At 37.9% G+C, this 27676-nt stretch overlaps 2 protein-coding genes across 10 annotated transcripts in view; both read left to right on the top strand.

Moving 5' to 3' along the window:
- POU2F1 (POU class 2 homeobox 1) overlaps positions 1-26710 on the top strand; it is a 180200-nt gene extending 153490 nt beyond the window's left edge. For 5 of the 6 annotated variants that reach the window (XM_005663132.4, XM_005663134.4, XM_005663135.4 and 2 more), the window contains 6 exons: positions 327-472; positions 2132-2311; positions 4168-4273; positions 22770-23115; positions 23853-23941; positions 26156-26673. In XM_005663132.4, the coding sequence (XP_005663189.1) occupies positions 327-472; positions 2132-2311; positions 4168-4273; positions 22770-23115; positions 23853-23941; positions 26156-26466 (1178 nt within the window). In that variant the 3' untranslated portion in view covers positions 26467-26673. 6 annotated transcript variants of the gene reach the window in all.
- The window catches only part of RCSD1 (RCSD domain containing 1), a 501912-nt gene that overhangs the window by 203414 nt on the left and 270822 nt on the right, over positions 1-27676 (top strand). The gene's annotated exons all lie outside the window — the stretch shown is intronic.

The following is a 27676-nucleotide window of genomic DNA, read 5'->3' as shown; positions in this document are numbered from 1 at the left end:
AATAAATCAGCAAACAACACCAAAACATAAGAACAGAACTGAGAAGACATAGAGTTAAGGGTAGGGGTAGTAAATTTCTGCTTTCTCAGAAACAAAACAGAGAGTGGCAGTGACAGTATAGTCAACCATTCTGAGACAAAGAATGCCAAGAACAGTGGAAAGATCCATGGTAGTAAACTATATTTTAATGTGGATTATGAAAACCTTTTCAGACGTGCTTTTAGCTTAACATAGATTGGTCAGTTTTGTTGTTGTTAACATACATGTATTACATACATAAATTGTGTTCAGTTAATTTGATTCACTTGTTTTCTTCTTTCTTACAGAGAACCTCTCATCTGATTCGGCTCTCTCCAGCCCAAGTGCCCTGAATTCTCCAGGGCTGGGAGTTGAGGGCTTGAACCGTAGGAGGAAAAAACGCACCAGCATAGAGACCAACATCCGTGTGGCCTTAGAGAAGAGTTTCTTGGAGGTTAGTAGGTTTTTACTTTTCATATACATGGGTTTGTCTGTATAGTACAAATGTTAATTGCTGTAGACAATAAAATATAGACTTGTAAGCCTTGGCCTTTATGCATGCTTATAAACATACTGGAGAAAATAAGACAAAGTAAGTTACTGAGCATAGAAAACAAAACCAGAGTTCTTTAGGGTTCAGAGGCTCAGATTCATGTGAGCACTCAAGGTGAGGGAGGCAGCAGCTGCTGTAGGATACGTGGGAATTCACAGACAGGAAGAGGTGGGAGAAAAGCCCTTCGAGCAAAAGCACCCAGGGAGAAAAACCATGACGTGTATCAGGGGAACACCAGTACTTTGGTTTGGCTAAATTCTAGTGTTCGCGTGCTTAGAATAGTAGTTTGGAACCAGAACACTAAAGGCCTTGGTGGGCTATGAAGTTCACATTGCTTCTGAAACTGACAGTAGTAACGGCCTGAACCTAGCCAGAACACAGATTGGGACTTGAACCCATGTGCCGGTACTCAAACCTGGCCCAAACCCAGATTGGGACTTGAACCCACGGTTTTAAATTAGAATCACTCACCCTGTGTCTGGACTCACTCAGGTTCAGGTTTTGCATGTCTTTGCACAGAAGGAATTCAGCGAGAGACAAAGTGATAGGCAAGAAATAGATTTATTGAGATGGGACGCTTGTGAGAGATGCAAGCAGGCAGGCAAGGAACCTCTGCCCTGAGGATCTGGTGGGCTACAGTTTTATCACCTAAGGGGGTGGGGGTTGGAAAAGCCCTCCTCTTCCTTTCTGGGAGTAGTAGTTCCTCTTTAGTATTCAAATCTGCAGAAGGGTGGTCCTCAAACTCTTGCCCTTGGTCTGAATATGAATGAAGGCCTCATCCCATCCCCCACCCAAGACCTGAGGCAATTCGCAAGGCTCCACTAATGAAGCAAAGCTGTCTTGTGCTGAAGTCTTTTTTGAGCAATTTATTTACTTACAGTGATCTCCCATTGTCCCCTAAGTTTCCCTCGTTATCTGTGGTCCTTTATTGAGACTTCTAAAAACACCTGTGTCTACTCCATCCCTATCACTTCTGCAGATGTTTGTCTTTTTGTACCAGGGTATTGGTACCAGGGAATAGCAAAATCAAAGCTTCCAACAAAATTTTAACTTTCCTAATTTAGAAAAGGCTTGAGCACAGTAGAAGGAGCATTGAAATAGGAGTCTTTATCAGTTTTGCTACTTATGAACTATGATTGGTCAAGTTACTTGGTCTCTTAAAGGTAAAGTTCTTTTATCTGTAATAATAACTGTCTTTCCTGCCCCACAGCCTTGTTGCGTGCCTCATGTTGTCCAAGTGAGACTGTGTGTGTAAAGCAGCAGGAAATTTCTTAAATTCCCACTAATAAAGTATTGGTTTCATTCAAAAGTAATTGCCCTTTAAAATAAAAAATATATATGTATATATTCAAGAATAACTTATTCTAAGTTAATATAACAACATTTGATAAATATATATATGCTCATTAGAAAGTCTGTCTATAGAACTTCTTTGTTAAAAGTGGAGTAATGTGGCCACATAAACCCCAACTTCATTCTCTTACTTGTTCCTCCCCATTTATTCATTTAATGGCATTTTATGCCAGTTTTCCAAAAGAAGATTTTTTTTTTCTCCTTCAGAATCAAAAGCCTACCTCGGAAGAGATCACCATGATTGCTGATCAGCTTAATATGGAAAAAGAAGTGATACGTGTTTGGTTTTGTAACCGCCGCCAGAAAGAAAAAAGAATCAACCCACCAAGCAGTGGTGGGACCAGCAGCTCACCTATCAAAGCAATTTTCCCCAGCCCAACCTCACTGGTAAGGGTGAAGAATAGAGATACAAGCTCAAGGGTTAATTTTTACAATTTTACAAATCACCTATCAAATAAATGTATTTCACTATAGGAATTTACTGTACATATTCATATTGAATAAAGGTATTTAAATTTATATTTAAAATGTTACCAAAGTAATTAAATCTCTTCTTGTTAACCTAAGAACTTACTGATTTTTATTTTTTAAAGTAAACAATTTTCTTTCTTTTTTTTTTTTTTTTTTTGACCACCCCATGGTATATGGAGTTTCCAGCCAGGGATCAGATCCGAGCCACAGTTGTAACCTAAGCCACGCAACAGCAACACCAGATCCTTAATGCCGGGCCAGGAATCAAACCTGCGTCCCAGTGTACCCAAGACGCTGCTGGTCCTGTTGCACCACAGCGAGAACTCCTAAAGTAAACAGTTTTAATCCTTTCCTATTTCATTGAAGTTCTATTATTCTCTTCTCTGGTATAATTTGCTAGGTTATTATGTAATGGGAGTAAATTTGTGGCTAATTCCAGTTATCTAAAAAAATCTTTAGTTGCTTTTTATTCATGTTGGGTTCTGAAGCTCAATTTATTAAACTTACACTTATGTGATTAAGTGACAATAAATTCCCAGATTTATTGAACTTGTATTAAAACAACTGTCTCAGATCTTTACACACATGTTGGCCTTTTATTTATAACCTCATTGAGTAACCTCTGCTGTTAACATGAGGATAATATTCCTAGACTGAAGGGACATGGAGTGGCCATGTGACTCCCTTGATCTTTACAATTATAAATGTGATGCCACATTTCCAACTAGGATTCCAAAGATGGAAATATTGTTGAGTTTGCATTTCTGATACCTTGTTAATTTGTTTTTAATTTATTTGATTATTATTCTATACTGGGAGGCTATTCAAACTAAGGTCCTCATTAATAAGCACTTACTAATTTGTTAAGTGAAGCCTATAGTTGTTAAATGGTGAAGCTTTAATCATATAAAGTCCATGAGATGGTAGTAATGAAAAAGTCACTAGGTACAATTTTGTTTTACGTAGGTGACTATTTCGTGTTTTGGATATATTTCTACTAGAAGAAGGAAGGACGGAAGGCAGTATTTCTTACAACAATGTAGAAATACTTGTTATTTCAAAAAGAAACTGTCAGTTTTTTTAATTTGTTTACATTCTTTCCATAATATAATTTTATTAAAAAAGCAAAACCAAGACAGTCTTGCCCCCACATAGTCGAAAATGAAAGTAATACAAGAACCCTAGATTAGGAGTTCCCGCCTTAGCGAAATGGATTGGATTGGCAGCATTTTTGGAGCACTGGGACACAGGTTCCATCCCTGGCGTGGCATAGTGAGTTAAGGATCTGGTGTTGTTGCAGCTGTGACATAGGTTGCCAGTGTGTTTGGACCTGATCTCTGGCCCAGGAACTCCATATGCTGCAGGGCGGCCAAAAAAAAAAAAAACCACCCAGATTCTCTGATCCCCTTGAGTAGTTTTTTCTTGTTTAAATTAAGTTTGTAATAGGTATAGTATTTCATACTGATTTAGAGTATATCTGACTTGAAATTTGGGGATTTTTTTTTATTTCTTTTTGAAACTTGGGCAAAGTTATTTGTAATATCAGTGAAAAACCATCTGCTAAAAGCAACGTTTCAACATAAGCCAGTTTTTGCAACTCCCGAGATCAAGGAATAACTAATAAAATCATTTCATTGTAGGCCCTTTTATTTTATTCTATTATACCTGGAATTTTAAAATTTTAATAGGAAAAATAAATCTATAATATGGACTTTAAATTTTTATATCTTGATTTTTAAATGCTTTTGCATATTTTCACTTCTGACCTCTAGGTGGCAACCACGCCAAGCCTTGTGACAAGCAGTGCAGCAACTACCCTCACAGTCAATCCAGTCCTTCCTCTAACTAGCGCTGCGGTAACTAATCTCTCTGTTACAGGTAAGCAGCAACGAGGCTGTGCAGCTCTTAGGCAAACAGTAGGTCCGTGATAGGTTTCTGTGAGAATGTCTGCCATTAAATTTTTCAGAAAGACCGCTTTTACATAAAGATTTTCATATCTTTTTTCTTTCCCACATTAGTCTGTCTTCTACATTACTCTCAGAGTTACTTTTTTCCAATTAATTCCTCCTCTCCTTAAAAACCTTTAATAGTCACAGCTTTTTTGCATTCAGGAAAACATCCAGATTCATCATGAATTCATTGACCCTTTCCATTCTGGACCTTATCTTCTACTAGTCTTTTCCCTAACCCATCCTCCAAACGCAGGAGGGATCTTCCATACCTTTGTAAACATCCCCACAGCCTAAATGTTGTCTATCTCAGCCTCCATTGCTTTCTGTTAGTGATGAAACTCCTCCAGCTTAGATATCAATTCCTCTTGGATATATACTTTAACTTCTTCAGGAAATTATTTATTTCTACCTGACTATATTGTGAACAATTATATTTTTATACGTCTGTCTTTTCCAGTAGACTTTGTACTTCTCAAAAGATCTGAGTGTTCTTTTTGAACTATCAATGCCTAGCTCAGTGCTTGGCACACTTACAATTAAAATGAATAAATAAATGTTTTCCCTTTAATTGGCCCACTCCCTAAATGTATCTAAAAACTTAGCATTTCGTCAAATGTTTCTTGGTAATACGTAGTATAGAAGGCATTCTGTAATTATTCATCAGGTTGATATGTGCTAGTAAATCATTGGATAGATTTGCGATATTTCACAGTCAAGCTTAAACTTAACCTGGGGTTGAGGAATTTGGGGGTTTTTTTCACTCAGATTTTAAGGTCATAACACCACTTTGTCTCTGACCTAACCACGATGTAAAAATTAAATAAATGGCTCTATATAGTTATTAAATTTCAAAGTTATTAGAAAAATTTCATAATATTCTTTGTTTATGCAAAACAGTACTTTTGACCTCTTTGAAACTGTGGTGAAAGCTGTAAACTTTTCCCTTCACAAAATAGACATATCCACAATTTTTAGTAAGATACAAGGAGGTTTATAAATGACAAACCACATCTGTCCCCCTCCTCACCAAGACTTGGCATTTCTGGATACCTTAGAAGCAAATTAAAAACCTCTGTTCAAGAGAGCACTGAGGTATATGGAATGATTGGCCAACGGGGACATGCTGTATAGCACAAAGAATTCTACCCAATATTCTGTGATAATCTATGTGGGAAAAGAATCTGGGAGAGAATGGATATGTGTGTATGTATGACTGAATCACTTTGTTGCACAGCAGAAATTATCACAACCTTGTAAGTCAACTATACTTCAATAAAACTTAAAAAAAAATAAAATGTTTTAAAAGACCAAGAAAAAAATCAAAAATGAAGAAGTAATATATTTTGGAAAAAAAGAGTATATAGTATTCAGCACCTCAGCTTAATAAGCAAACTACTGGTGATGGATTGCCATTGTATCGGGCACCAGGAACACGAAATTCCTGCCTTTGAGAAATTTATAGTCTCCCCTGACTGCCTTTAGCTGGTAAATTGTGTACTTCACCTTCCAAACAAATTATAAGTCATATTATATTAGATTTAAAGATACTCATCTTGGAGTTCCCATCGTGGCTCAGTGGAAATGAATCTGACTAGCATCCATGAAGACGCAGGTTCAAACCCTGGCCTCAATGGGTTAAGGATCCAGTGTTGCCATGAGCTGTGGTATAGATTGCAGACTTGGCTCGGAATCTGGTGTTACTGTGGCTGTGGTGTAGGCTGGCAGCTACAGCTTCAATTCAACCCCTAGCCTAGGGACCTCCATATGCTGCAGGTACAGCCTTAAAAAGACCAAAAAAGAAAAAAGATACCCATCATTGTAACTATCTTTTATAAATTTTTTGATGATCTTGACTGACTAATCGAATTTTCTTAAACTCAATTACTCAGTCCATTTATGTAGATTTAATTATGACAATTTCCTGAAATGTTAGTAACTTTTTTGGAATGAAATTTTTCTTTTTCTTTCTTTTTTTTTTTTTTTTTGTCTTTTATCTTTTGTCTTTTGTCTTTTTAGGGCTGAATCCAAGGCATATGGAGGTTCCCAGGCTAGGGGTCTAACTGGAGCTACAGCCGCCGGCCTACGCCACAGCAGTACAGAATCCAAGCTGCTTTTGCTACGTACACCACAGCTCACAGCAACTCCCGATCCTTGACCCAGTGAGCAAGGCCAGGGATCGAACCTGCAACCTCATGGTTCCTAGTTAGATTCATTTCCACTGTGCCATGACAGGAACTCCTGAAATTTGTCTTTAATTACAAAAATTTTTAACATAGGAAATTCAAATAGGAAACACAATCACAATGAGTACTATTTATTTTATTTTATTTATTTATCTTTTTTTTTCCCTACAGTACAGCATGGTGACCCAGTTACACATGCATGTATACATTCTTTTTTCTCACATTAAGTGTACCATCATAAGTGACTAGACAGAGTTCCCAGTACTATACAGCAGGATCCCATTTTTAATCCATCCCAAAGGCTACATTCTGCATCTCTTTACCCCAAGCTCCCAGTACCTCCCACTTCCTCCCCTTCCCCCTTGGCAACCACAAGTCTATTCTCCAAGTCCATGATTTTCTTTTCTGTGGAAAGGTTCCTTTGTGCTGTATATTATATTCCAGATATAAGTGATATCATATGGTATTTGTCTTTCTCTTTCTGACTTACTTCACTCAAGATGAGCGTCTGTAGTTCCATCCATGTTGCTGCAAATGGCATTATTTCATTCTTTTTTATGGCTGAGTAGTATTCTATTGTGTATATATACAACATCTTCCTAATCCAATCATCTACCAGTGGATATTTGGGTTGATTCTATGTCTTGGCTATTGTGAATAGTGCTGCAATGAACATGCAGGCACATGTGTCTTTTTTAATTAGAGTTGTGTCCAGATATATGCCCAAGAGTGGGATTGCTGGGTCATATGATAGTTCTGTGTATAGATTTCTAAGGTACCTCCATACTGATCTCCACAGTGGCTGTACCAGCTTACATTCCCACCGACAGTGCAAGAGGGTTCCCTTTTCTCCACATCCCCTCCAGCATTTTTTATTTGTGGACTTATTAATGATGGACATTCTGACTGGTGTGAGGTGGTATCTCATGGTAGTTTTGATTCGCATTTCTCTAATAATCAGTGGTGTTGAGCATTGTTTCAAGCGTTTGTTGGCCACCTGTATATCTTCCTTGGAGAAACCTCTCTTCAGGTCCTTTGCCCATTTTTCAATTGGGTTGTTGGCTGTTTTGCTGTTAAGTTGTTTTTATATTTTAGAGATTAGGCCCTTGTCAGTTGCATCATTTGAAACTATTTTCTCCCATTCTGTAAGTTGTCTTTTTGTTTTCTTTTTGGTTTCTTTTGCTGTGCAAAAGCTTTTCAGTTTAATGAGGCCCCGTTGGTTTATTTTTGCTTTTATTTCTGTTGCTTTGGGAGACTGACTTGAGAAAACATTTGTAAGGTTGATGTCAGAGAATGTTTTTCCTATGTTCTCTTCCAGGATTTTGATGGTGGCTTGTCTTATATTTAAGTCTTTCAGCCATTTTGAGTTTATTTTTGTACATGGTGTGAGGGTGTGTTCTAGTTTCATTGATTTGCATGCAGCTGTCAGGTTTCCCAGTGATACTTGCTGAAAAGACTGTCTTTTTCCCATTTTATGTTCTTGCCTCCTTTGTCAAAGATTAACTGACCAAAGGTGTCTGAGTTTATTTCTGGGTTCTCTAATCTGTTCCATTGGTCTGTCTCTCTGTTTTGGTACCAGTACCACACTGTCTTGATGACTGTGGCTTTGTAATATTGCCTGAAGTCTGGGAGAGTGATGCCTCCTGCTTGGTTTTTGTTCTTCAGAATTGCTTTGGCAATTCTGGGTCTTTTGTGGTTCCTTATAAATTTGTGGATTGTTTGTTCTGGTGCTGTGAAAAATGTCATGGGTAATTTGATAGGGATTGCATTGAATCTAGACTGCTTTGGGTAGTATGGCCATTTATACAATATTAATTTTTCCAACCCAGGAGCATGGAATATCTTTCCATTTCTTTGAATCCTCTTTAATTTCCTTGATTAAAGTTTTATAGTTCTCGGCATATAAATTCTTTACCTCCTTGGTCAGGTGTATTCCCAGGTATTTGATTTTTTGGGTGCAATTTTTTATTTTGTCTTTGTATATTTTTATATGCATATAGATGTACAATTCTGATAGTATTTACAGTGTACTCTGCTTTTTTTTTTAACTTAACTTTTTTTTTTTTTTTTTTTTTTTTTTTTTTACTTTTTAGGGCCGTACCCAAAATATGGAGGTTCCCAGGCTAGGGGTCAAATCAGAGCTACAGCTGCCAGCCTACACCATAGCCACAGCAATGCAGGATCCAAACTGCATTTGCTACCTACACCACAGCTCACAGCAACGCCAGATCCTTGACCCAGTGAGCAAGGCCAGAGATCGAACCCGCAACCTCATGGTTCCTAGTTGGATTTGTTTCTGCAGTGCCACAACAGGAACTCCTTAACTCTTAGAATAAGTATCTTACTCTGTTATTACAATGTTTTACATTTCTATTTTGATTTTCCCTTATTATGTCGAATGACTGTGCTATAATTTCATAAACATCTCCATGTGCTGCCATCACAGTTAAGTTCTACCAAGGGCGACCAACTTTTCCAGCTTGAGCTTTACAAATATTACATCCCAAGAAACCCCTCAATCTCTAAGCCACGTAACTGGTCTCACTTGTTCACTGTTATATTCCTCATGTCCAGCATACCACTTAGAGTATAAGATACCCAGTAATTATTAAATGAATGAAGTTCTCACTGTTATAAATAATGCTATAATGAGCACCTTTGTACATATAGCTTTTTCTTAAATTTTTTATTTTGACATAATTTCAAGCTTACAGAAAAGTTATAAGAATACTTCAAAGAAATTCTAAATCTCTTCCTCACATTCTTCAAATATTAAAATCTTACTATATTTGCTTTCTCATTTTTCTCTTTCTGTGTTTTTGTTTGTGGTTATTTTTATGAACTGTTTTAACAGCAAGTTACAGATATACCCCATTACCCTTAAATATTTAACTGTATATTTTTTAATTTAAAAATTGCTATATATAACCAGAGTATGATTATCAAAAATCAGAATGTTAGCACTGACTCAGTTGCTAATATCCAGTAAACAATTCACATTTAGATTTTGCCAATTATACCAATAATGTTCCTTATAGCAAAAGAAAATCTAAGCTCATATATTGCATTCATTTGCTGTGTCCCTTTAGTCTCATTTAATTTGGGACAATTTGACTCTTTCTTGGAGTTCCCATTGTGGCGCACAAGAAACAAGCCTGACTAGTATACATGAGAATGCTGGTGGGTTATCTAGTGCTAACCTTGCTCAGTGGCTTAAGGATCTGGCATTGTCCTGAGCTGTGGTATAGGTCACATACACGGCTCAGGTCTGGCATTGCTGTGACTGTGGTGGCATAGGCTGGCAGCTTCATTTCCAATTCAACCCCTAGCCTTGGAGCTTCCATGGGCTGCAAGTGTGCCTCTAAAAAGGAAAAAAAAAAAAAAAAAGACTCTTTCTTTGTGTTTTGTGACATTAATATTTTTGAAAAGTATAGCTAGTTATTTTGGGTTTGGGGGGGGTTCTTTATTTTAGCTAGTTATTTTGTACTGTTTCCTCATGATTAGATTTAGATTATGTACTTTTGACCAGCTAAAATCAAGATATTGGCTAGGGCTGTGACCTCATGTGAGGCCCAAAATCTTCCAAGTTTATTAGTTGGCAGAATTCTGGTCCTCATGGTTATAGGACTGAAGTCCTCTTTTTTGTTGTTATTGTTGACTGTCAGCTTGGTCACTCTCAACTCCTACAAGGCTAACTTCAGGTCCTAGCCTCATGACCTTACAACATGGCTGCTTCTTCAAAGCCAACATAGAATCTTCCTTGAGTCATTGAAATCACTGTGCCCTACTTAGTTTCCTCTTCCGGTGCCACTGTTTATAAAGTGCTTCCAAATACAATCCAGGTGATTGTAGGGCCCACATCATTTGTTTCCCCCTTTTCAGGACTCACAGCCTTGTGCTGCCTATTTTCTCATATCTAGAACATTTTCTCACATATTTCTCTATTCTTGTTATAGTGAATGGGTAAGTTTGCTATCATTTACTTTGTGTGTGTGTGTGTGTGTGTGTATGTGTGTCTTTTTAGGGCTGCTCCTGCAGCACGTGGAGCTTCCCAGGCTAGGGGCCATGCAGAGCTGTAGCTGCTGGCCTACACCACAGCCACAGCAATGCGGGATCCAAGCCGCATCTGCGACCTACACCACAGCTCACAGCAACGCCTGATCCTTAACCCACTGAGTGAATCCAGGGATTGAACCCACATCCTCAAGGATCCTAGTTGGGTTGGTTAACCACTGAGCCATGACGGGAACTCCACTATCATTTACTTTTAATGGTCAAAAGCAGAAGCCTCTAAAAATGTTAAATTAACATTCAGCATTTATAATTGTGATAGATGAAGTCTAAGGTGACCCCTACATGGTGCCTGCCTCCTAATGCTCATGCCTTTGTGTAATGCTCTCCCCTTGAGTGTGGGCTGATCCTTTAGTTTGCTTCTTATCAGTAGAATGTGGTAAAGGTGATATGATGTCACACCATGATTATTTTACATTTTATAAGACTCTGTCTTGTTAGCAGACTTAGTCTAGAGACCCCTCTCACCAGTTTGATGAAGTTAGAAATGAGCAACCATGTTAGGAAGCTCACAAATCAGGGCACTGAGGGTGGCCTTCAGTCAATAGCCAGAAAGAAGCTTGGCACTTAATCTAGAGCAGCAGGCAAATTCTGCCAAATGATTTCTGCCAACAACTCAAGTGAGCTTGGCAACATATTCTTCCCAGACATGGGAATGGAATAGAATGGAATAGCGTGGCTGACACCTTGATTGCAGCCTTGCAGAGGATGAGCTAGGTAGGCTGTGCCTGGACACCTGACCCCCAGAAATTATGAGATAGTAAATATGTGTTGTTTTCTGCTGCTAAGTTTGTAGTACTTTTGTTAAGCAGCAGTAGTATCAAATGGATTTTCTTTTCTTTTGTCAACAGTTGCTCAAAATCATACCCCATTCCAATTTTTGTTTCCTATTTGGACCATAACTTCTTTTATTTATTTATTTAGCTTTTTAGGGCCACACCCATGGCATGTGGAAGTTCCCAGGCAAGGGGTCAATTGGGGCTATAGCTGCCAGCCTATGCCACAGCCATAGCAATGCCAGATCCAAGCAGTGTCTATGACCTACACCACAGCTCATGGCAACACTGGATTCCCCAACCCACTGAGTGAGGCCAGGGACCAAACTTGCACCTTCATGGATACTAGTTGGGTACATTTCCACTGTGCCACAACAGGAACTCCCTGGACTATAACTTCTTATTATAGCCTCTTTTCTTCTGACGTTTCTATAACTGTTTCTGTTGACAAAAGTAGCATATTCTTTCATCCATATTATTACTAAAGACAATTAGTATCTTAATCATATAGCTTGTCTAATGCAGTCTACTTTTCTTCCTGAAGACTTTCTCCTTGGGATCCCTGTGATTGTTTATTTTAATTTCTTTTCATTGTGTTCCTGAGTTAGAACTAATATTTCTGAGAACCCATGTCTCCCTCTACTTTGATTCCTTTTTGTTTTGCCAGGAGCAGATTCTCAAAATAAGTTTTTTCTTTATTTAGAAAGGTTATGTGGGAGGGAAAATTTCCAAGCACATACATAAGTAAAAAATATTTTGTTCTCACAGTTTTTTTGTCGTTTGTCCAGTAATAGAATTTTAGGTACAGAATTACTTTTCCTTTGAACTTGGAAGGTATTGCTCTGTTGTGTTTTAGCATCCATTGTTACCGATGAAAAGTCAGATTTCAGTCTAATTCCTTTGTGTTGATAATTTGTTTTTTCCCCTCCGTAAACTTTATCCTCAGTTCTTTATTTCTAAGAACTTTTATTTGTTCTGATTCCTCCTTTTTAAAGCATTCTATTTTTAAAATTTATTTTATTGGCGTATAGTTGATTTATAGTGTTAGTTTTCTGCTGTGTAGCAAAATGATTATCAAACACACATATATTCTTTTCATATTCTTTTTATTATGGTTTATTACAGGATATTAAATCTAGTTCCCTGTGCTACACAGTAGGACTTATTGTTTATCCATTCTATATATAATAGTTTGCATCTGTATAGCAGTCTATTTTTAATTTATAGATACAGTACAGATTACAGTGGTGTTTAAGTTGTTTCTTCTGGCCTCAGTTCTTATTCATTTTGTTCCATTTCTTTTGTCCTGTGGATTTTTCACATTATCTGGTACTTTTTGGTTAGTTATACTGATGAATGCAAGGCCTTTTTACTTAAGATAAGTAGCTTGAAATGTTTGTCTGTCCTTGTGTAGCATTTGTTACTCAGCATCCTCTCCAGTGAGTGGAAGGGAGCTGTAAGCTATGAATGTGGGAAGAGAACTGCCAGACCAGGCTCTACCCTCACACCTTCCTTAAAGGAGAGGGATGCCAGTGCTTATACAAAGCTCTTAACCTTCCATACTCAGATTTTTATTTTCTTCAAAGAGTAGTAGGTGACGTTAGTTCTGCTCAGTTGAGAAGTCTGGTGGAAGAAGGGACCGTCCCACTGACAGAACTGGTGTGTGAACAGTCTGATAACTCTCTTCTCTGCCCTTGCTTCCTATTCCTACTTCAGGATTGACAACTCTGAGCTTGGATTACCTCAGGGCTCCATGGGAGTAAATAATTCCCACTTCTACCATGCCTTTCTGGACTGTGGTTGGTTTCTCTGCCACCCAATTTTAGCCTCTTTCTCATTTTTGCAAGTATATCAAAATCTCAAGTTCTCCAATATCTTTCCCCAGAGCTCTCACTCCATTTTTTATTTCTTCACCATCATTTGGGATAGGATTTTAGAAATGAAGGGAAAAAAAACATATCCTTAATCTATCATCTTCTAAGAGAAAGCTTGTCTGATTATGTATCTGACGTGACATTTTTATTTTCTCAGTATCTAGCATGGTGCTGGCACATAATATGTTCTTGATAAACTTTTCCAAAATGGATACAAGAATGATCATGACCATACTACTCCAGAAAGATATGTATTCTTTTTTTTTTTTTTTTTTTTTTTTTGGTCTTTTTGCCTTTTCTAAAAGGGCCGTACCTGTGGCATATGGAGGCTCCCAGGCTAGGGGTCCAATCAGAGCTGCAGCTGCCGGCCTACACCAGAGCCACAGCAATGCCAGATCCGAGCTGTGTCTGTGACTTACACCATAGCTCATGGCAATGCCGGATCCTTAACCCACTGAGTGAAGCCAGGGATCGAACCCACAACATCATGGTTCCTAGTCAGATTTGTTAACCACTGAGCCATGACGGGAACTCCCAAGATATGTATTCTTATGTATCTTAAGAACTTAGAAAAATTCCACAGCCCTCAATAATCTCAACTAAACATGCTCTGCCTCCAATTCTTTTTCCAAAATAGCATTTCATAATGGAACCATATGCAATGCCATACCCATTATCAGCCCCTTCCCATTCAGCCCTCCCCCTAACCCATGGAAATGACTAGTCTATTCTGTCTCTTTGAGTTTGCCTGTCTTGAACTTTTCATATAAATAGAATCATATAATATATGACCTGTGCCTCTCTTTTTCCATTTAGCATATTTTCAGTGTTTATCCATTTTGTGGATTATATTGGTATTTCATTCCTTTTTATGTTTGAGTGATATTTCATTGTATGGATATGCCATATTTCGTTTATTATTCATGAGTTGATGGACATATGGGGCCATTTTAAGTACTGTTGCTATGAACATTCATGTACAAGTTTTTATGTGGTTCTGTGTTTTCAGTTCTCTGGGTATATATTTAGGAATAGGATTTCTACATTATGCCGCATGCTGGAATTTTTTGCCAAAAAAATTAGACCACTTAGATGAAATGGACAAATTTTAAGAAAGACACAAATTATCAAAACTGACTCAAAAAGAAAAAGAAATAGAAAATCTAAGTGGACCTAAAATTAGTAAAGTGAATTAATCAAAAAGAAGTGCCAAGACCCAGATGGCTTTAATAGTGAATTCTATCAGATATTTTAAAAAGAATTAAGTCTCTTCCAGAAAATAGAGATGGAGAAACAACTCATTGTATAAAGCCAATATTACCTTGATACTAAAGCCAGAAAAAGATTTCACAAGAAAATAATTATAGACCTTTACCCCTCATGAAAATGTACACAAAAATTCTATGATGAAGCATAATAATGTGCAAAAATAGAATGTGTGCATGTGTGTGTAACTGGGTCACCATGCTGTACAGTAGGAAAAAAAATGTATTGGGGAAATAACTATTTAAAAAATAATAATAATTTTAAAAAGGAAAAAGAAAAAAAAGAAAATCTGCATAAAAACCCTATCCAATCTAGCAAAATATAAATATTCTGTATCATGACCAAGGGGTTTCTATCCCAGAAATGTACAGTTGGTTTAATAATAGAATATCCACTTAATGTAATACACCATAGTACTAGAAGAAAGGACTCAGACCTCGTGATCATCTCAATAGGTATAGAAAAAGCATTTAAGGAGTTCCCATTGTGGCTTAGCAGATTAAGAACCCAACATAATCTCCTTGAGGATGCTGGTTCAATCCCTGGCCTCACTTAAGGATCTGGTGGGTTAAGAATCCGGTGTTGCCTTAAACTGTGACATAGGTTGCAGATGCAGTTTGGATCCAGTGTTGAGCTGTGGTGTAGGCCAGCAGCTGTAGCTCCAATTTGACTCTTGGTCTGGGAACTTACACATGCCACAAGTGAGGCTATGAAATGAGGGGGAAAAAAAAAAGCATTTGCCAAAATCCAACACCCATTCAATGATAAAAACCTGGAATAGAAGGGAGCTTCCTAGCCTGATAAAGGACATCTACTTAAAAACCTACAGGTAACAGTGTATTAAATGGGGAAAGGCTGAATGCTTATCCCCCCAAAGGTTAGGAACAAAGCAAGAATATTTGCTCTAGCAGACTTTGAATTAGCGTTGTACAGGAAGTTGTAGCCAGCTTAACAACAGAGGAAAAAAAATTTAAACATCCAGTTTGGAAGGGGAAAATTTAAAGTTGTCTTCGTTTTCATTATCCTGTATGTATAAATTTCCCAAGAAATCCATACACCAAAAAATCTAATAGGACTAATAAATTAATTCAATTTTGATGCAAGATACAAAATCAACATATAAAAATAAATTGCATCTGTGTATACTATCAACGAACAGTCCAAAAAAATGAAATTAAGAAAATAATTTTATTCACAGTAGCTTCAAAAAGAATCAAATACTTAGGAATAAATTTAACAAAAGAAGTATAAGACTTAAAGAGTAAGTTTGCTGGAGTTCCCGTCGTGGCGCAGTGGTTAACGAATCCGACTAGGAACCATGAGGTTGCGGGTTCATTCCCTGCCCTTGCTCAGTGGGTTAACGATCTGGCGTTGCTGTGAGCTGTGGTGTAGGTTGCAGACGCGGCTCGGATCCCGCGTTGCTGTGGCTCTGGCGTAGGCTGGTGGCTACAGCTCCGATTCGACCCCTAGCCTGGGAACCTCCATATGCCGCGGGAGTGGCCCGAGAAATAGCAACAACAACAACAAAAGACAAAAGACAAAAAGACAAAAAAAAAAAACTACAGTTTGCTAAGAGAAGTTTTTAAAAATCTAAATGGAGAGTTCTTAAGATGACAATTTTCTGTAAATTGATCTATGGATTTAATACAATCATAACCCAAATTTGAGCAGGTGGTTTTTGGTGTTTTTTGTTGGTGGTGGTCAGTTGGATTTGAGGGGTTTTTTCCCCCCCAATAATTGAGAAATTCATTCTAAAGTATATATGGAAGGAATCCAGAAGAGCCAAAGCAATTTTGAAAAAGAATGAAGTTAGAGGACTTACGTATCCTGATTTCAAAGCTTACTATAAAGCTATAGTAATCAAGACAGTATGATACTAACCTAAGGATAGACATGTAGATGAAAGGAACAGAACTGAGAGTCCAGAAACAAACCTTTAAATATATGCTCTATTGATTTTTGACAAAGACACCAAGGAAATTCAATAGGGAAAGAATAGTCTTCAACAGATGGTTCTGGAACAATTGGATATCTATATTCATGAAATAATTTAGACCCTGACCTGATACCATGCACAGAAATTAACCACAATGGATCAAAGGCCTAAATGTAAGAAACAAAATTTTTTTTTTTTTTTTTTTGTCTTTTTGCCTTTTCTAGGGCTGCTCCTTTGGCATATGGAGGTTCCCAGGCTAGGGGTCTAATCGGAGCTGTAGCTGCCAGCCTACACCACAGCCACAGCAATGCGGGATCCAAGCCACATCTGCAACCTATACCACAGCTCATGGCAACACCGGATCCTTTACCCACTGAGCAAGGCCAGGGATGGAACCCGCAACCTCATGGTTCCTAGTCGGATTCATTAACCATGGCGCCATGAAGGGAACTCCAACAAAACTTTTTTTTGTTGGAGAAAATCTTTGTAACCTTGGGTTAGTCAGAGAGTTCATAGATATAGCACCAAAAGTACAAACTGTAAAGGAAAAAAAAAATGGTAAATTGGACTTCATAGAAAATAAAACCTTTTGGAGTTCCCTGGTGGCCTAGTGATTAAGGATCCAGCGTTATCACCACTGTGGCAGGTTTGATCCTTGGCACAGGAACTTCCACATACCACAGGCACAGCCAATAAAAAAAAAGAAAGAAAATGAAACATTTGTACTTTGTAAGACACCTTTAAGAAAATGGAAAGATAATCTACAGACTGGGGGAAAAAAATTTGTAAATCACATACCTGATAAAGGAATTGTATCTAGAACATATAAAGAACTCTTAAAACCCAGTAGTAGAATACAGACAACTTAGTTTTTTAAAAGAGCAAAAGATCTTAATATACATTATACTGGGAGTTCCCTGGGGGGCTCAGTGTTGTCAGCTGCCATGGTTCTGGTTACTGCTGTGGCATGGGTTTGATCCCTGGCCCGGGAACTTTCCACATCCAAAAAAAACCGAATACGTTATACCAAAGACAGAGGAATGACTAATAAACACATGAAAAGATGTTCGACATTATTATTCATTAGACAAATGCAAATTAAAACCACACTGAGGTACTACTTCATACTCACTAGAATGGTTGTAATCAAAAAAAGACCAAAAATAGTAAGTATGAGCAAGAGTATGGAGAAACTGGAACCTTTATTTATTGTTGGTGGGAATGTAAAATGATACAGCCACTTTGGAAAAACTTTAGCAATGTCTTTAAAAGTTAATGGAACTTTGCATCCTACATGGCAAGTCTCACAAGAGAAATGAAAACATGTCCACATAAAAACTTTTACACAAATAATCATAGCAGCATTATTCATAATAATAAAAAACTGGAAACAAGCCATTGCCTATCAACTGGTGAATGAATAAACACATGTGGTCTGTCTATGCAGTGGAATACTTTTCAGCCAGAAAAAGGAAGTATTGCCTTGTGCTGCAACATGGATAAACCTTGAAAACAGTATCCTAACTGAAGGAAGTGAGATGCAAAAGACTTCAAATCATATGATTCCATTTATGTGACATGTTCTGGAAAGGTAAACCTACAGATGTGAAAAGCAGATGATCAGGGGCTGTAGGTGGGGACAGGATATGACTACAAATAGGCACAAGGGATCTTTTTTGGGTGATAGAAATGTCATAAACTGGATTGGGGTGATGGCCATACCACTCTGTATATTAAAAATGACTGGATTTTACACAAGTTGGGTAAATTTTATGCCATGTATATTGTACCTTGCTAAATTTATTTTTTTAAAAGATGAGGTGAATGCTTGATTTGGCAGCACACACACTAAAATTGGAACGATACAGAGAAGGGCATTAACAGATACAAATTACTATACAGAAAATAGGTAACAAGGATTTTCTGTATAGTATAGAAAACTATATTCAATATCTTGTAATATGTATATTGGAAAGTAATCTGAAAAAAAACCTGAATTACTTTGCTGTATAGTTGAAACTAATGCAATATTATAAATCAACTATACTTGAATAATTTTTTTTTTGTTTAAAAAATTTTTTTTCAGTGTCATTTGCCAAAAAGTGTCAGATGTATATCTCTACAGCTTTCAGTTATTTCCTTGGGAAATAAGTTTAATATTGACTAATATTATGAAATAAAATCCATTTGTAAAGACAAATAAAAAATAAAAAAATAAATTTTAAAAGATGAGGTAGGAAGTTCCCTTTGGCTCAGCAGATTAAGAACCTGACATAGTGTCCATGAGGATTCAGGTTAGATCCCTGGCCTCATTCATTGGGTTAAGGATCTGGCGTTGCCACAAGCTGTAGCATAGTTCGCAGATATGGATCAAGTCTAGTATTGCCGTGGTTATGGGGTAGGCTCCAGCTGCAGCTCCAATTCAGTCCCTAGCCCAAGAACTTCCATGTGCTGCAGGTTTGGCCCTAAAAAGAAAAAAAAAATTTTTTTTTTTAAAGATGAGGTGGGGGAGTTCCCGTTGTGGCTCAGTGGTTAACGAATCCGACTAGGAACCATGGGGTTTCGGGTTCAATCCCTGACCTTGCTCAGTGGGTTAAGAATCTGGCGTTGCCATGAGCTGTGGTGTAGGTCGCAAATGAGGCTCAGATGTGACGTTGCTGTGGCTCTGGCATAGGCTGGCAGCTATGGCTCCAGTTCAACCCCTAGCCTGGGAACCTCCATATGCCGCGAGAGCAGCCCAAGAAATGGCAAAAAAAAAAAAAAAAAAGACAAAAAAAAAAAAAAAGATGAGATGGGAAGCAGGAGGTTGTGCCAAACACTATATGTTCTTGCATTTTAACTATCTACTAACCTTGTGAGGTGAGTGATGGCATCTTATTTTGTTGTCAAGGATGTTGAAACTCAGCAAGCATCACTTCCCTCATCAAAGTTGCCCAGGTAATTAAGTTACCAAGAATTTAATGTCATAAAAAATATGTATTGTAGTTCTCTTGTGGTACAGTGAAATGAGGATCCCATGTTGTCACTGCAGCAGCTTGAGTTGCTGCTGTGGCACAGGTTCATTCCCTGGCTCAGGAACCTCCACTTGCCACAGGCAGAGCCAAAAAAGAAAAAAAAGATATATATTGATTACAAAGTGAGTCACTGGCTGGGAGAATTAATTTGAAAATCACAGTAAGTTATTATATTCTAGCACTCATATAACATTCATATTGAAGACACCTAGAATGAGGTTGGAGGGTGACAACCAGGAAAAAAAAAAAAAAAAACAACACTTTGAGAGGTTTCTGGAGTTATCATGTCCTAGCAAAGTTAAATTTACTGATAAAATTATTGGGATTGTCTTTATATACAAATGGGATTTTAAGAAAGTGATACTGAATGGTCTGCAAATGGCAATGGAGAGTAAAGAAAAGGCTATTGCTATAAGCCTTTGACTTCACGATATGGGCAATTTCACTTTCCGAACTTTGAAAGGAAAGTAATGCCCATAAGTAAAATCAGGTTAAAAAAAAAAAAAGGAAAATCAGGTTAGATAAGGCAAGAAATTGGTCAAGAAAAGATTGAAATTTATTAGTAGTAGGGGAGAAGTGAGAAAAGATATTTACCTTTTTATGGAACAGGGATCAGATCTTAGGAAAAGAGCATCAAAACTGAAAAAGTATGTATGAATCTGCCAAACATAGGACCCAAGATAGCATCAACAGCTCAGTGATAGAAATTGATTTGATAAATTTAGAACTAAAGAAATAGTGAAACTAAGATTAATAAATCCACGAAGATGTAATGGTACTTTAGGGACAAGAGCAGTAGAGAGGGAATCATTTACATTTTTAAGAGGGGCAGAAAGAGGAGTAAATCTTCCTTTTTCAGTTAACAATAAGATAGGTTGGACTTCCCTGGTGGCTCAGTGGGTTAAGGATCTGGCATTATCACTGCTGTGGCTCTGGTTAGATCCCTGAAACAGCAACTTCCACAAGCCATGGGCATGGCCAAAAAAAAAAAAAAAAAAAAAAAGATATATTTACTTAATTTATTCAGAGGCTGCAGGGCCACATCACACTTTTGTGCAGCATGATAGGAGGTAGGAAAATCAGAGCCAGTACTGAAATAGATGGCATCTGATTTTCTTCCAGCTCTATAATATGTGAAAGAAACATTTCCTGACAGTTAAAGTGAGAAGAGAGTTGAATTCTGGGGGCCTTAGTACAGACCAAAAGAAGGCTTCAAAATAGATTTTCAAAGAACAAAACTGCCTGAATTTTTTATACAGCTGTTAAGAGAAAAGAGAGTCTTTAGCTTAGTAATTTTTTCACAAAGTTCTTCTACATAGATCTTTTTCCCAGTGTGTTTATAGGTTTGAAGTATTTATTGCGATTGGTCTAGTACCTCACAGAAATATTGAATGCCTTTTTTTTTTTTGTCTTTTTTTGTCTTTTTGAGTTCTCTATCCTGAGAAAATACCACTAAGGTTATGCTTTACACATACATATGATTGATTATATCCTAGAACATGATGACTTTCACTAAATTAAGTTCCACCTAATTCAGACAGCCTGTTTTTTGTAATATGTAGCATTTACTGATAACTGAAAGGAAGGCCTGTTCTATACTGTCTTTTATAGATAGCATCAAAATTGCAGCTCTGTGAGAACACTTGACATCTTCTTTATCTATCCTGTGCCTTATTGAATCATTTCTACTTTAGGCAAAAGGACTTGGTATTCTTTAAGTCACACTTACTTCTGGGACCCTGGGCCTAACTTTTAGAGATATTTTACCCCTGTGCTATCCAGTATGGCTTTTATGCCATATAAAAATGTGGCTAGTTCAAATTGAAATGTGCTTAGTATGAAAAAAAATCCACGTTAATAATTTTTAAATAATTGATTTTATGTTGAAATGATAATATTTGGGACACTGTGTTAAAAAGAGCATAATGTTAAAATTAATTTCACCTGTTTCTTTTTACTTTTTTTTTTTTTTTTTTTTTTTTGCTTTTTAGGGCTGCAGTGTATGGCATGTGGAAGTTCCCAGACTAGGGGTCAAATTGGAGCTGCCGCCACTGGCCTATGTCACAGCCACAGCAATGCCAGATCCTTAACCCACTGAGTGAGTCCAGGGATCGAATCTGTGTCCTTATGGCTGGTAGTCAAATTAGTTTCTGCTGAGCCATGATGGGAACTCCTCTTTTTACCTATTTTCAATGGGACTACTAGAAAATTGTAAATTACATATGTATTTTATATATATATATATATATATATATATATATATTTTTTTTTTTTTTGGTCTTTTTAGGGCCACGCCTACCACATATGGAAGTCCCAGGCTAGGGGTCGAATTGGAGTTGTAGGTGCCAGCCTACGCCACAGTCACAGCAGTGACTGAGACCCTTAATCCACTGAGCAAGGCCAGGGACCAAACCCAAGTCCTCGCAGATACTAGCCAGGTTCCTTACTGCTGAACCACAAGAGGAACTCCCTACATATGTATTATATTTCTATTGGACATCATTGATCTATAACATTAGACAATTTCAGTGAATGTGTTTTATTTATCAGTGATATTTTTAATGTCAGTTATTTGTTTCCAATGTTTGTTGTTCTCCTTACAACAACAAAAAAGTGGCATCTTTTTTTTTTTAGGTCTCTCAAATATAACAATTTTATAGATCTTCATTTTTCATGCTAATTTCTATGATTCATAATATCATTGTACGTTGTTGTTTCCTCAAATAAGAAAATGTCTACAACAATAGATTTTTTTGAGAGCTGTTTTTACAGAATAGACATTTAAATTTTTTAATGCAAAGAAAGCATTTAGACATATATACCTTTATTTTCATACTATTTCTGTGTATGTTGTTATTGACACTTATTTCAGAAAAATATGTAACTTTTAGGTGTTCTTGCCTTCGTTGCTTTGCTTTAATTCTTTTACAGAGACTGCTGAGGAGATTTCTGAATGAAAATACTTTTCAGAACCTTGGAATTTTTTTTGCTTATATGTTTCTTCTCCAGAACAATTGTGTTCTATAGTTAGAGTTTCTGTAATTAAAAAAAAAAAATTAATATGAAATTGGAAATGGAAAGTTGTGTTCTCTATTTGTTTCATGGTTACTTTATTGCCATTTGGTTCTTAAAATGTTTTGGTTTTGTGGTTATTTTCCATAGAAACACTAAACTAGGTTAATATAAAAGGACATGTGTAGAGATTACCGGAGATAGATTATTCAGTCGATTCTAGAGTATGGCTGAATAAAGCAACCACTCTTCCAAAAGCATTTACAGAAGGTCACTTTATCTCTTTTCAGGCACTACAGACACCACCTCCAACAACACTGCAACCGTGATTTCCACAGCGCCTCCGGCTTCCTCAGCAGTCACTTCCCCCTCTCTGAGTCCCTCCCCTTCTGCCTCAGCCTCCACCTCCGAGGCATCTAGTGCCAGTGAGACCAGCACAACACAGACCACCTCCACTCCCTTGTCCTCTCCTCTTGGGACCAGCCAGGTGATGGTGACAGCGTCAGGGTTGCAAACAGCAGCAGCTGCTGCCCTCCAAGGAGCTGCACAGTTGCCAGCAAATGCCAGTCTTGCTGCCATGGCTGCTGCTGCAGGACTAAACCCAGGCCTGATGGCACCCTCACAGTTTGCAGCTGGGTAAGGCACTTTCTTATCTGGGTCACATTTGAGAAACACCGTGGAGGCCATCCGTGGAGTTACTCATAGGGGATACTTTTCATCGCCATCTTAAATGGAAAAAAAAACCCTTAAAGCCCTAATCCCTTTGAAGTGGGTCATGCTTATAATAGCACAAGGACTTTGATAATAGGTGGGCTTAAGTTCCTTTATACCCTAGAAGGACAATAGGCATGCTTTTATTTCTAGATGAAGACACAGAACACCAGGCCACTCATTATACTTGAGTGTTGGGCCAGGAAGAAAGCCCAGAATTCCTGACTCTTATTTTTATGGTTTCGCCATTAAATTCTCAACTGTCTGCTTTCTAATTTCAAACATAAATAAGAGATACAGTAACAGGATTCCTAATGTTATATTTATCATCAAACATATAAGAATTACTTTGTAAATATATTCCTTTCTCTGGCGTTTTTTTCTTGTGTTTTGCAAAAGTAGAGGGTGAAGTAATTAAAGAGTCAAAATGACTGCTAGTTTTGTTTGAACCATAACCTTGTTTTGCTTTGTACGAGTGCACCTCAAGGAAAGCAGTAACTTGGAAAGACTAACCAAACCATTTAAGAATATAAAGGGAATAACAAATATTTCCATACGCTTCCCCAGCTGTATTTTCATTTTTCTTATCCCCTTGGGTCTATAGTCAAACTGACACATGTGTCTTACATTGTAATAAATTGACTTCTCTTTTGGACTTTCAGAGGTGCCTTACTCAGTCTCAATCCAGGGACCCTGGGCGGTGCTCTCAGCCCTGCACTGATGAGCAACAGTACACTGGCAACTATCCAAGGTCAGTAGACTTTTTTTACTTATTTAGTTCTTTGTTGTCTTGGGTTTTTTGTTTTTATTTTTGGTGGGGGGTTTTTTTGGCCATACCCCCAGCATGCAGAATTTCCTTGGCCAGGGATTAAACCTGCACCACAGCAGTAACCTGAGCCACAGCAGTGACAACACTGAATCCCTAACCACGAGGCCGCCAGGGAACTCTGAGTCTTGGAGGGGAGGAGGTTTAATGAAGGAAGTCTGCTTTTCTAGAGGTGAAAGTGATGGGAAGAGATAGTTGAATTGATAATGCTAACTAACTTGACAACCAAAAATATGCTCATGTAGAAAAGCTTTATAAGAGAAATATAGGTGTCAGTTTGAAAAACTGGAGATATATTTAGTTTGATGTATTCTAAGAAACCAGGATTTTTATGCTGTTATTTATCTTCTTAGATAAATAGACTTGGAGGCAGAATTTCCTCCTAAATTTATCCAAACTGTCATCCAAGATCCAACCCCAAGCAAACTTGGCCAGGTAAAATTCCCCTAGTCCCCATCCCCACCCCCAAGAGAGCCATATACAAAAAAGCCTTATAGTGGATTAACACTGGAGCACATCCTGAAGACTTTAATAGAGTTCCCATTAGGGCCTGCTGTTTGAACATTACCATCACTGTAGAGCATGTATTCTCTTGGATTATAATGTCTCCTTTCCAAGCCTAGATGGCTCCTTTTTGGCCTGAGCATGTTATCCAGTCTAAAATAAGTCTAAATCCACTCATTCTATATATCGAAGGATTTGCTTTGTTAAGCTTCTGAACTTTGTGTCTGAAGGTGTTTGTTGTTACATGATTCAGGGAAATACTTTGAGCCATCACTATATTAATCAGAGAATTCTTTTCTTAAAATAGTTGTGCTTAAATAAGAGTTCTTGGGGCCAAAAATGACCTGTTAGCCAACTTCAGTTAAGATTAATGTTTCATAGGTGATATCTCTACAGTATACTATGGACAATATTCGTTACAGACAATCCAAAACCTGACCTAGATTACCTTACATTACCTTATTGACTCTCTCATTGATTAAATCCTATGTGAAATTGATGGTTAGAGCTGTACAACTTAAGTCAGGAACATTGCCTTCAGTTCCTCCAGCTTTTGTTATATATTATGTAAGAGATCAATCAAAATTTTAATGCCGCAGAGGAGGGTTGTCGGATAACAGGAAAAGATATTAAATGAGAATGCCTGATTATCTTAAGGAAAAGTTTGATGCTGCCTTCTGTGGAGAAGCAGCAGCATCATAGAAAATTCTTACACATTAAAGCAAGTCCTAATCTTAGATAACGCACCTAGGGCCACCTCTGTCAGTACATCTCTGTTTTCCTCATACAGACTTATCATTCTCCTTTATACAGGCCATAAATATCACATGCTGTAAAGTAAAAATGAATTAATTGCACCTTATCCTTTATTTGTTAATATATAGCTTAACTTAGAACTAAAGTCTTTTTCTTTTTTTTTTTTTACTTTTTAGAGCCAAACCGGGGGCATATGGAAGTTTCCAGGCTAGGGGTTGAATCAGAGCACAGCTGCTGGCTTACACCAGCAATGCCAGACCCAAGCTGCATATGCGACCTACACCAAACTCTCCGCGGCGCCGGAACCTTAACCCACTGAGTGGGACCAGGGATCGGGTTTGTTTCTGCTGAGCCACAATGGGAACTCCAGAACTAAAGTGTTTTTGAAAAGCAGTTTTTATCTTGTATATTGCACTATACAGTGCTCATATTTATCCGAATGCCAGTTAGTTTGATAAAAGCTAACTTTATTTTAATTCTTTAATCACTGTAGTTTGTCTTTTGAATTGGAGGTAGTCTAAAATCAGTAATCTTCATTAAAAACAAAATTACTGGATTTAACATATATTTCTAGGTAGATGAAATCTAATTGAGATTTCAAGATAAAAACGTAACTCTTTATTAGACAGTTTCTTAGCTTTCTTCTCACCTATCCCGTTCATGCTCATTAAATTAGAGTTTTCAATCCTTTCAAAATTATAAATAAACTTTAGTTGGTGACAATATAGTACTGTGATTAAGGGAATAAATTCTATTAAGAGCTATACTTTCTCTGTCTGGATTATAGGAAAACTCAGTAGGTTTGATGTGTTGTTTGGCTTCTCCAGGATGATACTGACGTTCTCCTTCCTGCCTGTTTTTGGGGGGGTTTGTCTGTAGCTCTTGCTTCTGGTGGCTCTCTTCCAATAACGTCACTGGACGCGACTGGGAACCTGGTATTTGCCAATGCAGGAGGAGCCCCCAACATCGTGACTGCCCCTCTGTTCCTGAACCCTCAGAACCTCTCTCTGCTCACCAGCAACCCAGTTAGCTTGGTCTCTGCCGCTGCAGCCTCTGCAGGGAACTCTGGACCTGTAGCCAGCCTTCATGCCACCTCCACCTCAGCTGAGTCCATCCAGAACTCTCTCTTCACAGTCGCCTCTGCCAGCGGGGCTGCCTCCACCACCACCACCGCCTCCAAGGCACAGTGAGTGGGGCCAAGCAGGGCTGCCTCCAGTCTTCTTCACTCTGGGTGTGATAGGGCTGCCAGCTTGGCTGAGACTAAAACATGTGATTGGCTTCCTCTTGCCATGTTGCAAGGGCAAGGGAGAGAAGAAAAAAACACATGCCGAAAAAAAAATGGATGGAGACGGGACAACATTTGCCTAATTTTGTAATAAAACACTGTCTTTTCAGGATTGCTTCATGGATCGGAGAACTTTCTAACCAAAAATTAAAAAAAAAAAAAAAAGCAGAAACGAAAAATCAAAAACAAACAAACAAAAAAATAAGTGAAAGGACTACTTATCATTTCCAGCAGTCATGATGACGAGTTAAGGTGGGTTATCAATTCCAATATAGGAAGGGGATTTCTTGTTTGTCTAAATTTCTTTTTTTTTTCCTTAAAAAAAAAATCATTTTTATGGGTCTGTTGTACAGGCCATTAAGTCATAACAAGGTGTTTATAATCGTATCAATTGTGTTGGGGGTTCCTTTCTTAACTGGTACAATTTAGGCAGGCCTGTATTACTGTATCTCTATTATTATTGTTGTTATTGTTTTATATATATATATACATATATATATATATATATATATATATATAGTTTGGACATGTTTATCTCTTGCTCCTGGATCCTATTTCAGTGAGCTCCCACACTGTGGGGCGGGAGGGTTTTGGGGTGAGGTGGGGCTTACGTTCTTAACTGCGGGGAATGTTCTTGCTGGTTTCCTTATCCTTGATGACTCTTACAGAGGTGCTAGAAAATTATTTTCTTTTGCCACTTATGCAAGAGGCTTGGTGCAGAAGCTGAAGGCAGTGTGTGCAAACACTCTCACTCCACACACGCCCCCTCCCCCCGATCAGGTGGTGCCTTTGGAGCACTTTTGCGTAGGAAGGAATTCCTGCTGAACTGTAGCTCTCACTCACCCCGAACCATTGAATGACCTGGGGCCCAGATCCTGTGGTGCAGCAGTGCTGCCTTCTGCTACTTTCAGTGGGAATGCCTGTGCATGTTGCAGGGCAGGATTTGGTTCCAAAGAGCAAAGACTACTGCAGACACCTGACTTGGTGGTTCTCCTGATTTCTAATCTCCTGAAATGCTCCTACTGTTGGTGTGTTTGTTTGTTTGTTCCACTTTGTGGAAGTTTTTCATCCAAACTTCTTTAACTTACTTGGCAAAGAACAAAATAACTGAAATT

This window comes from Sus scrofa, chromosome 4 (assembly GCF_054392235.1).
Source record: "Sus scrofa isolate SSC_HxYL_T2T_F1_AM1 chromosome 4, Sscrofa_HxYL_maternal_Yorkshire_Landrace_v2.0, whole genome shotgun sequence".
Lineage (NCBI taxonomy): Eukaryota > Metazoa > Chordata > Mammalia > Artiodactyla > Suidae > Sus > Sus scrofa.
The sequence above is the reverse complement of the archived record's forward strand: the minus strand, read 5'-3'. Positions and strand labels throughout refer to the sequence as shown.